Source organism: Bombyx mandarina, chromosome 19 (assembly GCF_030267445.1).
Source record: "Bombyx mandarina strain Sakado chromosome 19, ASM3026744v2".
NCBI classification, from domain to species: domain Eukaryota; kingdom Metazoa; phylum Arthropoda; class Insecta; order Lepidoptera; family Bombycidae; genus Bombyx; species Bombyx mandarina.
The window spans coordinates 12,826,446-12,838,605 of NC_143225.1; the positions used below are offsets into that span (position 1 = coordinate 12,826,446).

A 12,160-nucleotide genomic window follows, 5' to 3' on the forward strand; every position below is an offset into this window, starting at 1 on the left:
CAGGTCGGTGGTCTGAGTCGAGTTCTGACATTGCCTCAATGGAGCGCAAGCGCAGAGCTACGTTCCTCAGCAGTGCCAGATCTATTGTGCTCGAACGACGCGCGGCGTTGTACGGATAGCACGTGGGGGTCGGGGGGCTGAATATCTCGAATGTGAGGTCGTCTATGAACGCGTCGAGACGCCTACTGTTCACATTCGTGCGATGGCAGTTCCACCTAGTGTGGTGGCAATTTAAATCGCCTGCCAGAATGACCGCGTCCCCCATACCGAGCAGTGTCTCGAGGTCACTGCTCAGGAGGGGTTTGTCAGGGGGGAGATAGACGGATGCGATGACGATCGGCTGGTGTCCCGTCAGCGCGATGCGGCACACTGACGCCTCGATATGTAAGAGCGAGGGAGTATCGAGAGGGACGCAGTGCAGGGCCCTCCTATAGTAAATGACAGTCCCGCCCTTGGGGACGGAGAGTCTGTCATTCCTAACCATGACGTAATTCGCGACTTTGGGGTCGCGACGCGAGGGCTTTAGGAAGGTCTCCTGCACCAGAAGGATGTCGATGAGATTGTCGCGTAGAAACTCATAAACTTGGTCGCGCTGACGCGCGAGTCCGTTACCATTGTAAAATGCTAACTTCAAAGAAGGGGGTTTTAGTCTCCCGTTGTACGCCATCGATTACCGGTGTTAAATCAGCGTGCGCTGGACGGACTCGATGACGTCCATGTGGTCGAACGTCGCGTATATGCGGTCTTCGGCCGTGACCGCCCTGCGCATGGCGTCGGCGAACGAACGCATGCGGTCGATGTTAATCGCGGCGATGTAGTCGCGTATGATTGTGAAGTCGTTTGTGGGGGCGCGCGCGGGGCCGGGGCGTGGCGCGAGTAGTGGTTGCGGCGCGTACCGAGGTTGGGGTGCCGGTGTCGTTCCTGCCTTCGTGAACGGCAACGGTTTTGCCCACGCGGAGACGGTGGGCACCGGAGCCGGTACGAAAGCCGGTTTCGGCGCGCGGGGCGCCGACGTCTTTGGGCCGACAGTTTTGGGGGGCGCGTTAGCCGGGCACTTCCGCGGGGCCTTGGGGCATCCGCGGTAGTTGGCCGTGTGACCCTGCTTACGGCAGAGTACACAGCTCGGCGGCTCCGTCGCTGTCTCCTTTACGCGCGAGCAGTCGGTGGTCGCGTGATCGTCTAGACATTTTACGCAACGCGGTCACGCGTTGCAGTTACGTGCTGAGTGCCCGTACAGCTGACAACGGTGGCACTGCCCGGGAGCACCACGTTTGTAGGGGGCCTCTACGGTGACCCCCGATAAGCCGCACACGGTGCGGAGACATGAGGCAATTTTCTTGCCCTCCGGTGTGGGTTCCAGTGCTACGAGCACCATATCGTACGCGAATTTGTCTCTACCGCTGTGCATCCGGTGCACACTTATGACTGGGTAGGTCTGACCTACCAGATCGTTCTTAATTTGCTCGACGTCGAGCTCTTTCGGGACTCCGCGTATTACTACGCGGAGTTCACGGTCCTCCTGGAGCGCATAGGTGTGATAACCTATGCGTTCCTTGCGGAGGTACGCGGTAACTGACCTGTGATCGTCAGGTGTGGCAACCTTGATCTGAATGCGAGGAATATCCCGCATGGACAACATTGATCTTTTGGGCCTCAAGGGCCAAGGACACGCGATGCCACGACGATTTTTCGCGCAGGATGACCGGCGGCGGCGCGGGAACTTTTCGGACGGGCGTGGGCCCGGGCCCGGGGCGCGGCGACGGGGTTGCGCGGCGAGGGGAGTCAAGGGAGACCACGACTTTAGGACACGACGCGTTCGCGGCCTTGGGCTGCTTCGGCGCCGTGGACGGTTCCACGGCGCGGGCGCGTTTCTTACCGCGTGCGACGACGGTTTGGAACCCGTCGGAGGTTCCTGGTTCCGGACTTGCGGCCGACTCGAACTCCATCTCCGACTCCGACTCGGAGCCGGAGCCGGCGGCCTCGGAAGACGCGATAGATACCGCGGGCGCGGGGGTGGGGGGCGATAACGGCGAGTCGCGGAGTGTCGGCGCTGGGGTGACATTGGAGAGTCGCGAAGTGCCGGCGCGTCAAGGCTGGCCTTGTAGGCCTCGAATCGCGAAATTATGTCCGGACAGAAGTCGCGGACGAATTTGAAGAATAGCGCGGCGTTAGCGTCACTCATGGTGATTGTGTGCCCGGGGGGGGGGGCGTCCCCGGGGCCTAAAGCAAACTCGCCGAAAGGCGAGTCCCCTGAGTGGGAGTTATACCTCCTGCGCTGTGCCAGCTAGCAAGGGGGGGAGTGCCTTTGCCGTGAAAACGGCAGTCAGCTGGGATTGGGGTGGAAGTTTGGGAAGGTGGGGCCCCACTGGGCTGTGAGATGCCACAACAAGCGGTGATCGCAGTGGGGTTTTAGCCTCTAAAGAGACTGTTTTTCACGACGAATAAATAAATAAATTTAATAGATGAGATGAGTGAATGATAATGAGTTGGCGTTACGAGTGCACAACAACAAGCTCGAACTGTTTTTGAGACTCAAGGTCGCGACGCCAGCGACAGTGCGTCGAGAATGCACAACAATGTCGCGATCAATGCGACAACGACAATGTCGGGCAACTCACAACTCACGTTCGTGACGGCAGCGACAATTTTTCACAAAAACGCGTCCGGACCAAATGGTGTTGCAATCGGAACTGGATCACTCTCATTAATTTTTCATAACGCGCCTAAAGAAGTATAACTTCAAAAATTGAAAATGGCTCAAAAGAAGCAATAGTAAACTGGAAACTGGATAAATTTCCGAACGGAATACTTTATCAGTGTCCAAACGTATGGACCAAACCTGGATTGTTTTCGAAAACTCAAGTAGGGAACGGCTAGCGGCTTCTGGCGAAAAAGCGAAACACTAGCATTATGAGAAAATATTTTCCCCTATCTATTCGCTGGTAGCTTAAGAGGCTATTCCGGCTACTGAGCTCACGGGCTTAACCTGAGAGAATTTGCTAACACTAGCCCAAGCAAGAGCATTGCTTCGCAGAATCTACCACTGGATCAGAATCGTGACCCGCTGAGAAGATCCGGCGAGAAACTCAGTAGACAGCCAGAAATTCAGTGGGCTTATAAGACAAGCGACGTTAAAAGAGTATTTTTAATTTTTATTGCTTAGATGGGTGGACGAGCTCACAGCCCAATTGGTTTTAAGTGGTTGCTGGAGCCCATAGACATCCACAACGTAAATGCACCACCCACCTTGAGATATAAGTCCTAAGGTCTCAAGTATACCTAGTTACAACAATAGTTACTGAAGGGTGGGCCCTTCAAACCGAAACACATTACTGCTTCACGGCAGAAATAGGCAGGGTGGCGGGACCCACCCGCGCGGACTCAGAAGAGGTCCTCCCACCAGTAATTATGCAAATTATAATTTTGCGGGTTTCATTTTTATTACACGATGTGGAAATCAATCGTGAACATTTGTTGAGTACGTATTTCATTAGGAAAATTGGTACCCGCTTGAGATTCGAACACCGGTGCATCGCTCAACACGAATGCACCAGACGTCTTATCCGTTATGCCACGACAAGTATAAACTGGAGCTGACTCCAACTAACGGAGAGCCACCGAAAGACAATAATGTTTTATAGCAACACGTCTCACAGCTTTCAGTGTGAAAGCGTCACAATGTTCGAAAAACGTGTTTATTTAGTTTTAAAAGAGTATAAAATAGGACAAATTGAATCGCGAAAGTAGATACTAAAAGTGAATTCAGCATTTTTTATTTGCGCAGTGCGTTACTGCGTGATTAAATACATACAAGTTTTGTAAATTATTTTGTAGCGGATAGGGTTAGGCATCTTTTTTTTTTTACGATATGTGAATAGTTTCACATAGGGTCGGCTTCTTGTCGTTTACTAGTGTTTAAGGTATATAACGATAATGTAATGAGACAGTCCTTGAGAGACCTTGCAGTCGAAGTCTCAATTGTATTGTATAACTAGCTGACCCGGCATACTTTGTAGTGCCTCAATCGATAAATAAAAGTCCTAAACTTTTGTATAAAATAATCTTAAAACAAACAAAAGGAATCCGTCTGACGGGGGACACATCAAAGGGAAAACAAAATTGTTATTTTTATTTAATTCTGAAAATTTTCATATTTATCTACCTTTTAAACCTTCTCTGGACTTCCACGAGTAATTCAAGACCAAAATTAGCCAAATCGGTCCAGCCGTTCTCAAGTTTTAGCGGGACTAACGAACAGCAATTCATTTTTATATATTATATATAGATAGATGGTTGTCGTCTCATCTCTCAAACCGGCATGGATTACACGCTAAAGAAATAAACAATATGTTGGTAGCTACTTTAAACACAATATATTGCGTTAATATGCTTTAAATATTCTTTATAAATATTTAATTATGTGTATTTTAATTTCATCTGTTTTTTCTTTTACATTCGCTGAGACATTTCAAAAAGACAAGTAACAGCTTAGTTATTATTTGCGGGCTAATTTAATAAATAACTAAGAACCAACCCTGGCACCCAGTGGTTTCTTGAAATACTACAAAAAATAATAATAAATATAGACGGCCTATAACCCACCCTTAAGAGATAATTTTAATTTCTATTCTATACCGCCGTGAAGCAGCGTTTCGGGTTGAAGGGTGGGGTAACCCTTGCAACTATACTGAGACCTTAGAACTTATATCTCGAGATGGGTGGCGCATTTACGTTGTAGATGTCTATGGGCTCTAGTAACCACTTAACACCAGGTGGACTGTGAGCTCGTCCTCCCATCTGTAGCGTGCAGCACTCGGTCGCACTCGGGCGTAATCGGATGCGATCGGAGTTCCCGAACGCGCAGGTGTCCCGTGACGTATGCTACGAGATTCGCGCGCATCGATTTAACTTGATTGTAAAACGTATTAAAATTTTAGTTGTAATTTGTGCCTTGTAGTGCCTAGCGACTTGTTTACTCTTTTTACTTTATAATAGAACATTGCACACATATTATATTATTATATTGTTGAATTGGTGTGTTTGACTTTTATGTGTTCGGAGCATAATATCCCGAGAATACAATTAACAAACCACACATCTAAGCAATAAATAAAAAAACTATGAAGTCCTATGAACGTCGACTTCGGCATTCCCATTAAGCCTTTAGCACTGAAAACCAATAAAAAATATTTACTTCAAACTGTTCTAACATAATAAATGACAAATCAGTTCATTCGCGTGCAATTTGAGATTCTCTTATAGGTATCTCACGTTTCCTAGAAAGTGAACTTTGTACAGTTATTTGTGGAAATGCACAATAATAAAACGCCAACATGATGTTTTTATGTTTCGTAACTTTATTATTCGAAACGTGTCGCGCAATTACAATTAAGTGTTGTAAAAAATCTAGAATGATTTTGATCTGCGTAAAACTCGCTTCTTGGCCAAACAAGCGGCATGTTCACTACGATTTGAGTATTCAGATTCTTTTAAATTAGTTTACAGTATAATTTATAATCGGAGCTTTAAAAGGGTTTAAGCTATACGAAATGACGCGCAAATTTCGTACTTTTTTTAGCGATGAAGCTGATCAACAATATTATCTACGGTGAAAGCGGTCTATTAAGCACCAGGACGTCACTGTACACAGCCAGCTTTACAATTAATTATTAATCTTTGCGAAGATCACTTTAGATGTCTATAGAATTCAATAAGTACTTCCATATATAGATGAAAGAACAAAAAGACTGATTTTGTCATCATCGTGACCTAAAGAAGAAGCGGTGTTCTTTTCATAGTGCTCTTTTAAGCGGACGAGCATACGACCCATACGATGACCGCGTCGCTCGTAGATTTCAGCTATGCTACAGACACAGCTAAATCGCTTCCTACTTCCTACTAGATTTTTATGGACTTAAGCTTTTAATCCTGTTTTCCTCTATTATTAACGAATAAACCATTAGAGATGGATTACCAAGAGGCATACAGATAAAGCAGCTGTGTGAGTAACACATTCAACAAGGTGCCTGCGGTACCAGAATATTCTCTCGGCTCGCTTTCGGCTCAATTACCCTACCTAGACACAGAAACTTCAAACTATTTAATTTCAATTGTTTCAATTTTTGCAATTCATTCGCGGAAATGAACATTTCCAAAAAAAAACATACCTAATGGATTCAAGGCCACCTACTGACGGAGATGTGGACAATCCACAGTTCGCTAATAACACCATCAGCACGCACTCGTCATGAGAAACTTTACTTTGATTGTGGTCGTTATTATCTCCACAAATCAAGTGGGCGGACAATTAATCCGCTATACACTGTCAACTACCTCCAATACCGTGAGTGCTCTTATAGATATGTTTTATCAACTACCGATTTTTTCTGGGCCATTTCGTGTGGCCGAAGAAATTATAAGCAGCGGCAGGGGTGCGATTACGTCATTATCGGGCACGGTAATCCACGCCCTTGGTGGTCATTTGCCGATTCTTATCAACAAAACTGTACTAAAACATTTTGACGACATCGTTGCAAATTACCACGCCGGTTTAGGGAATGAAGACATTACGCTTTCGATTGAGCAAATTATTGAGAAATACAATCAAAAAGTGGAAAAACACTTTGTAACGACTGAGGATGAATATTGTTTAACCTTATTTCGAATACCTAATAAAGGACCAGCGGTGTTTTTGATGCATGGTTTGCTTGGAAGTTCGGATGATTTTGTTGTTGCAGGCCCCGAAGGCGGACTGGCCTTCCTCCTTGCCAGAGAAGGCTATGATGTGTGGATGGGGAATGCTCGTGGCAACAAACACTCAAAACAACATTTAATCTTAGATCCATCGGACGCCATATTCTGGGACTTCTCATGGCATGAAATAGGTTACTATGATTTACCAGCGATGATCGACTACGTCCTCGCATCTAAAAATACCTCATCGTTAAAATATATTGGGTATTCTCAAGGTACCACCACATTTTTTGTTATGACATCTGAGAGGCCGGAATATAACGAGAAAATTTCTGCAATGATAGCGTTATCTCCTGTAGCTTTTATGACGAAAGTAAGATCACCAATCGTCAGACTATTCACGCCGGGAACTCCATTAATTTATTACATAACCAAAATTTTCGGGATACACGAGTTTCTACCGGACAATAACCTCATTCGGAGTCTAAAGTTGCTTCTGTGTGGTACTCTGCCGTTGGCGGAAATCTTGTGCAGTAATGTGATCTTCCTATTTACCGGTTTTGGTTATGAGCAATTGAACGTGACGAATCTTCCTGTACTATACGGGCACATGCCAGCCGGAGCGTCGGTTAAGCAGATCGTGCACTTCGGCCAAGGAACAATGTCTGGTGACTTCAAAATGTTTGATTACGGATATTTTAACTTAAAGCTGTACGGTAACAAAGAACCCCCACACTATCACCTGTACAAAGTTGTGACACCTGTGTATCTCTTCTACAGCGACGAAGACTGGCTCGCTCACCCTGACGATGTCGAGAAGCTGTATTCCAGTTTAGGCAACGCAAAAGAAATGTATAAAGTTCCATTTGAACCTTTTACTCACGTAGATTTCCTTTGGGGAAAAGACGTAAAGACGTTGATTTACGAGAAGCTGAAAACTATCTTATTATCACATTAAATTACTATTGATTAAACGTCACTTTGACGAAAGGAAATAATTCATTTTAAACATTTTATTTGGTTTATGTACATACATATTTTTACGTGACATATTTTCAAGCATTGTGGCTAACCGAACTGGTTTCAGGTAGTATGGACGGTCCAGCCCACTGAGTTTCTCGCCGGATCTCAGTGGGTTGCGTTTCCGATCCGGTGGTAGATTCTGCGAAGCACTACTCTTGCTAGGGTCAGTGTTAACAACACTCCGGTTTGAGCCCCGTGAGCTCACCTACACACGTTAGGGTGAAGCTGAAATAACCTCTCAAGGCTACCAGCATAGGAAGGGAAAAAAAGAAAAAAATGGACGGAATTAGCTCTAATTCGACGGTACTATGCAAAACAATGTTTCCTCTTGGCCCTAAAGAATATTTTTGAAACGATAAAAAAGTATTTGTACAATGTACATCATAATTGAAACAAAAATAATTCGAGTAAAACTTTTATTTACATCTTAATATAAAGCACATTTTTTATTAGAGACACCAATGCTTTTACAATGGCCGCGATTGACCTGTAACAAAAGAATACGTATAAATAAGTCTATTAATAACCCTAGACATAATTATAATATGAAAAATAAATACAGACTTGAATGAAACAAGCTGTAAAAATAATTTTAATTATGTATTCGACTCGCGAAATCGGGCGATGCCATATTTACAGATAGTAATACCAATTACCTAGACCTCCAGTAGTATTATTGAACTTTTTTTTAATTTCTTAAAATTATTTGAATTGAATTAATTTACTTAAATTAATATTAACTATATCGATACTATAGATATTGGGTGGCACTAAATTACTGTTATAAAACATTATACAGTTCAAAGAATTGTCTTTGAACTGTATAATGTTTTATAACAGTAATTTAGTGCCACCCAATATCTGCCCAATATATGACACACATTTTGAGACTGAATGTTTGTTCCGGAACATGTTATATTAGTGACTGAGTAGAAACTTTGTACAGTCATTATGTATGGAACTTAGTACCATAAAGGGCGGATGCACGCCTAATTATTTTGAAGTCTTCGTGGCCTAAAGTATAAGACGTCCGGTGAATTCGTATCTTGCGATGCAACGGTGTTCAAATCCCACAGGCGAGTACCAATTTTTCTAATGAAATACCTACGTACTTGACAAATGTTCACGATTGACTTCTACGGTAAAGGAATAACATCGTGTAATAAAAATCAAACTCAAAAAATTATAATTTGCGTAATTACTGGTTGTACGATATCTCGTGAGTCCGATCCGGTACGTACCACCGCCCTGCCTATTTCTGTCGTGAAGCAGTAATGCGTGTCGGTTTGAAGGGTGGGGCAGCCGTTTTACTATACAAACTGAAACATCATATCTCATACTCATATCTCAAGGTAGGTGGCAACATTTACGCTGTAGATGTCTATGGGCTCCTGTAATCACTTAACATCAGGTTGCCCGTGAGCTCATCCATCAATCAAAGCAATAAATAAAAAATAGAGTAAACTGATTTTGAAGTTGTACTGTAAAATATACATAAAGAAATTAACTTAGGTCTCTTCCCAATTTTCTGTTCAATATTAGTCTCAATAAAGACCATCATACCAACACAATTCTAAAGTTTACAAAAATAGTTTAAGAGAATAGTGTAAGAGGTTGCCACTCTGTAAAATTTGTTTACAAATATTAACGGTTGAAAGGCAAACGTGATTAAGTGACAATAACTGCTTTGTACATAAATGATAGGCAATAACCATATTCGATGCGCAAAAAAAATATATTGCTAGGTCTATTAAAATCATTTCAATCCTACAGCTAGATTTCTTAAAATAGATTTTTTTTCAGGTATTTCAACTTTAAATTAGTCTACTGTAAAGTTCACGCATTGTCGCTTAGTCACGTTTGCCTTTCAAGGGTCGATATGATTTTATGGCTGATTTTTTCACAGATGCAAATTGTATTATATACATTTTAATGATCATTTATTTAATTGTAAAGTATTTTATTAACAGCAGTGAAGAATGTGTTACTCCAGCTTTCGATTTTATAATTTTTCAGAACTCAATAAATTGTCAGAATCATGTTTAAGGCTAATTAAAACTAATTTCTTTAAATATCTTTACCTATATCATTTGGAACTATTGGCATTTATGTAGTGATACAGGATAACTAATAAGAATATGGAGACTCCCAAAATGTTGGAGAAAACCGCTAGCTGGATGTCGGTGATCATTCTGAAACCAGAGAAAAAGTTTTATTAAAGATTTCAAAATTATTCTCGTTCTCTTTTTCTGTCGTTTTCGCATGGAACAAATAATTTACAAACACAAAACCTTCTCTCAAAAATCCCAATGAAAGGTTTCAATGACGAACATCCAATATGTTTGTTAATAAGTAGAGAGTTTCAGTAATATGGTTATAAATTGCCATATGCAGATGACAATTCTTCTGGCTGATGACTCCGTGGTGACAGAGAACAACCCTCTGAGCCATTACTACATAACTGCTGTGTCTTAGATGGTAAAAGTTATCTAGTTTACTGAGAAGGTCAAGAAAATTTGTCCAAGGTAAGTAGTTGATGCCTGATTCGGGTTTGGACAAACATTTCTAATACCTGAAAAATAAATTCCAATAGATCTGTGTTGGTTCCAAAACAGTGGGTTTCTGGTCGCCCCAGACCTTGCGAGCAATAGCAAAACACTTATTTGAGATATGATATTGAATAAAATTAAGAGTAGGTTATTTGAGTCGACTATTATCAAAGCCGGCAATCTGACTTTTGGACAATTATTGGTAAATCAGAAAAACGAATTATTGACTTTGTATTCCATTGGCAGTCACAAAACTCTTCGGAACGACATCTTAGATAAATAACAGGTTAACTATTAACCTTTATTTAATGCAGGTTTTGAACCGTATTCTTTGAAGGAGACGATTATATTCAAATCAATCTGTATTGACATATCAATAACATTTTTTTGTCCAAATGCACAGATTGCCACCTGCCACCTTTGATAATAGACGACTCATTTACAGCTTTAGGCTGTTGTACAGCGTTGTAGTTATTGATGTCAACAGAACATTCAAAACAAACATTCTCCATTTTTTTTATTTACAAAATAGAGGAATTTAAAGATCTTAAATCTTTTAAAAGTATCTTTAAACGTATGCGAATATTAAAGTGTAAACGTTGAACTTTAAGTTTATTATTTGACGTTAAATTTACCGGTTCATTGTTTTCTTTTACAAATCTTATCTAGTTAATGCTTGAGGCAATATTAGTTGTAAGATTATTTAATTTAGGTACTTACTTTAGATTGGATGTTTTAAACTGAATTAAATTAATAAAATTATTAGTTTTGTGTTGAGATTTTTCTGGATCCGGAGTTGACACCGGTAGGGAGGAACATCTGGTTGGGATGAAATATGAGATCGATTAAAGGAAGAATCGATAAATAATTTATGCTTAATTGCTTGTACACATATTTTCGTCTTATTTGCTAATAACTGTGTAGCAGTCTAGAAGATTTCAGGCCCTTTCTATTATCTTAACAGATATAACGGTGTACATATATGTTTTTGTTAATAGCCCGCTGAGTTTCTTGCTGGATATTCTCAGTGGTTCGCGTGTCTGATTCGGTGGTAGATTCTGCGAAACACTGCTCTTGCTAGGGCCAGTGTTAATAACACCTCTTGGTTTGAGCCCCGAGAGCTCACATACACGCTAGGGTAGCGCTATTATAGCCTCTCAAGGCTTCAGGCGTAGGTAGGAGAAAAACAAATTATTAATGTGTGTAAATCATCTGCTCTGATGGTTGTTACATTAAATACATTGGTTAATATTGCACCATTTGCATTTTGATTAATTGATTTTTGTGTAACATGAGTTACTGATTCGTTTCTATGTAAAGTTTTTCAGATAAAACAAAGCCCCAGTAACTCGAAAAGCGATCAATTTTCTTTGCTTCGAATGTATTGTGAATCGATTTTAATCGATACTTTTCGGAATGAATTACTATCTCTAACTTAAAACAAGCAACACGTCAGTCATATTTTTTTTTCCTCTATTAAACTGGTATAAGAAACTTAGGTAATAAAGTCAAAGAATGTTTTATCAAAAGTCCATACACGTGACTTTATGAGAAAATAAAATGGAACAGAGAGATGTAAAATAAAATGAAAATTGATTAAAGAATAGGATTGAATAAAAAATAATTAAATTAAGATGTGATAACATCGAGTAAGATAAATAGCATTAAGAATCTTTAAATTTAATGGCAGGAATGTAATGTATAATAGTTAATGGATTTTTTGAAGACACTTGAGAAGCTATGTCCAGCAGTGAAAAAAAATGTGAGGCGTCACGGGACGCCTGGCAGATGTGAAACACCGACATTATTTTGTAAAAGTAATATGCAGAAAAGAACAGATTGTGATAGGAACTAAATATGTCATAATGATAAAATAAAATATTACGAAAAAACAA

At 41.3% G+C, this 12,160-nt stretch overlaps 3 protein-coding genes across 3 annotated transcripts; 2 read left to right on the forward strand and 1 right to left on the reverse strand.

Moving 5' to 3' along the window:
• The first annotated feature begins 1,698 nt into the window (after window positions 1-1,698).
• Window positions 1,699-2,737, forward strand: LOC149500893 (uncharacterized). The gene is made up of 2 exons (XM_089735487.1): window positions 1,699-2,041; window positions 2,514-2,737. The coding sequence occupies exons 1-2, from the start codon at window positions 1,699-1,701 to the stop codon at window positions 2,735-2,737; spliced, it is 567 nt and encodes a 188-aa protein (XP_089591613.1).
• Window positions 2,738-6,622: 3,885 nt separating this feature from the next.
• On the forward strand, window positions 6,623-7,984 carry LOC114250423 (lipase 3). The gene has a single exon (XM_089735164.1). The coding sequence runs from the start codon at window positions 6,695-6,697 to the stop codon at window positions 7,649-7,651; it is 957 nt and encodes a 318-aa protein (XP_089591290.1). The 5' UTR covers window positions 6,623-6,694; the 3' UTR covers window positions 7,652-7,984.
• Window positions 7,985-8,118: 134 nt separating this feature from the next.
• On the reverse strand, window positions 8,119-11,084 carry LOC114250421 (dolichyl-diphosphooligosaccharide--protein glycosyltransferase subunit 4). The gene is made up of 3 exons (XM_089735165.1): window positions 10,986-11,084; window positions 9,798-9,908; window positions 8,119-8,203 (listed from the first exon to the last, which is right to left on the reverse strand). Exon 2 carries the CDS (start codon window positions 9,905-9,907, stop codon window positions 9,803-9,805), a length of 105 nt encoding a protein of 34 aa, XP_089591291.1. The 5' UTR covers window position 9,908; window positions 10,986-11,084; the 3' UTR covers window positions 8,119-8,203; window positions 9,798-9,802.
• Window positions 11,085-12,160: the final 1,076 nt, after the last annotated feature.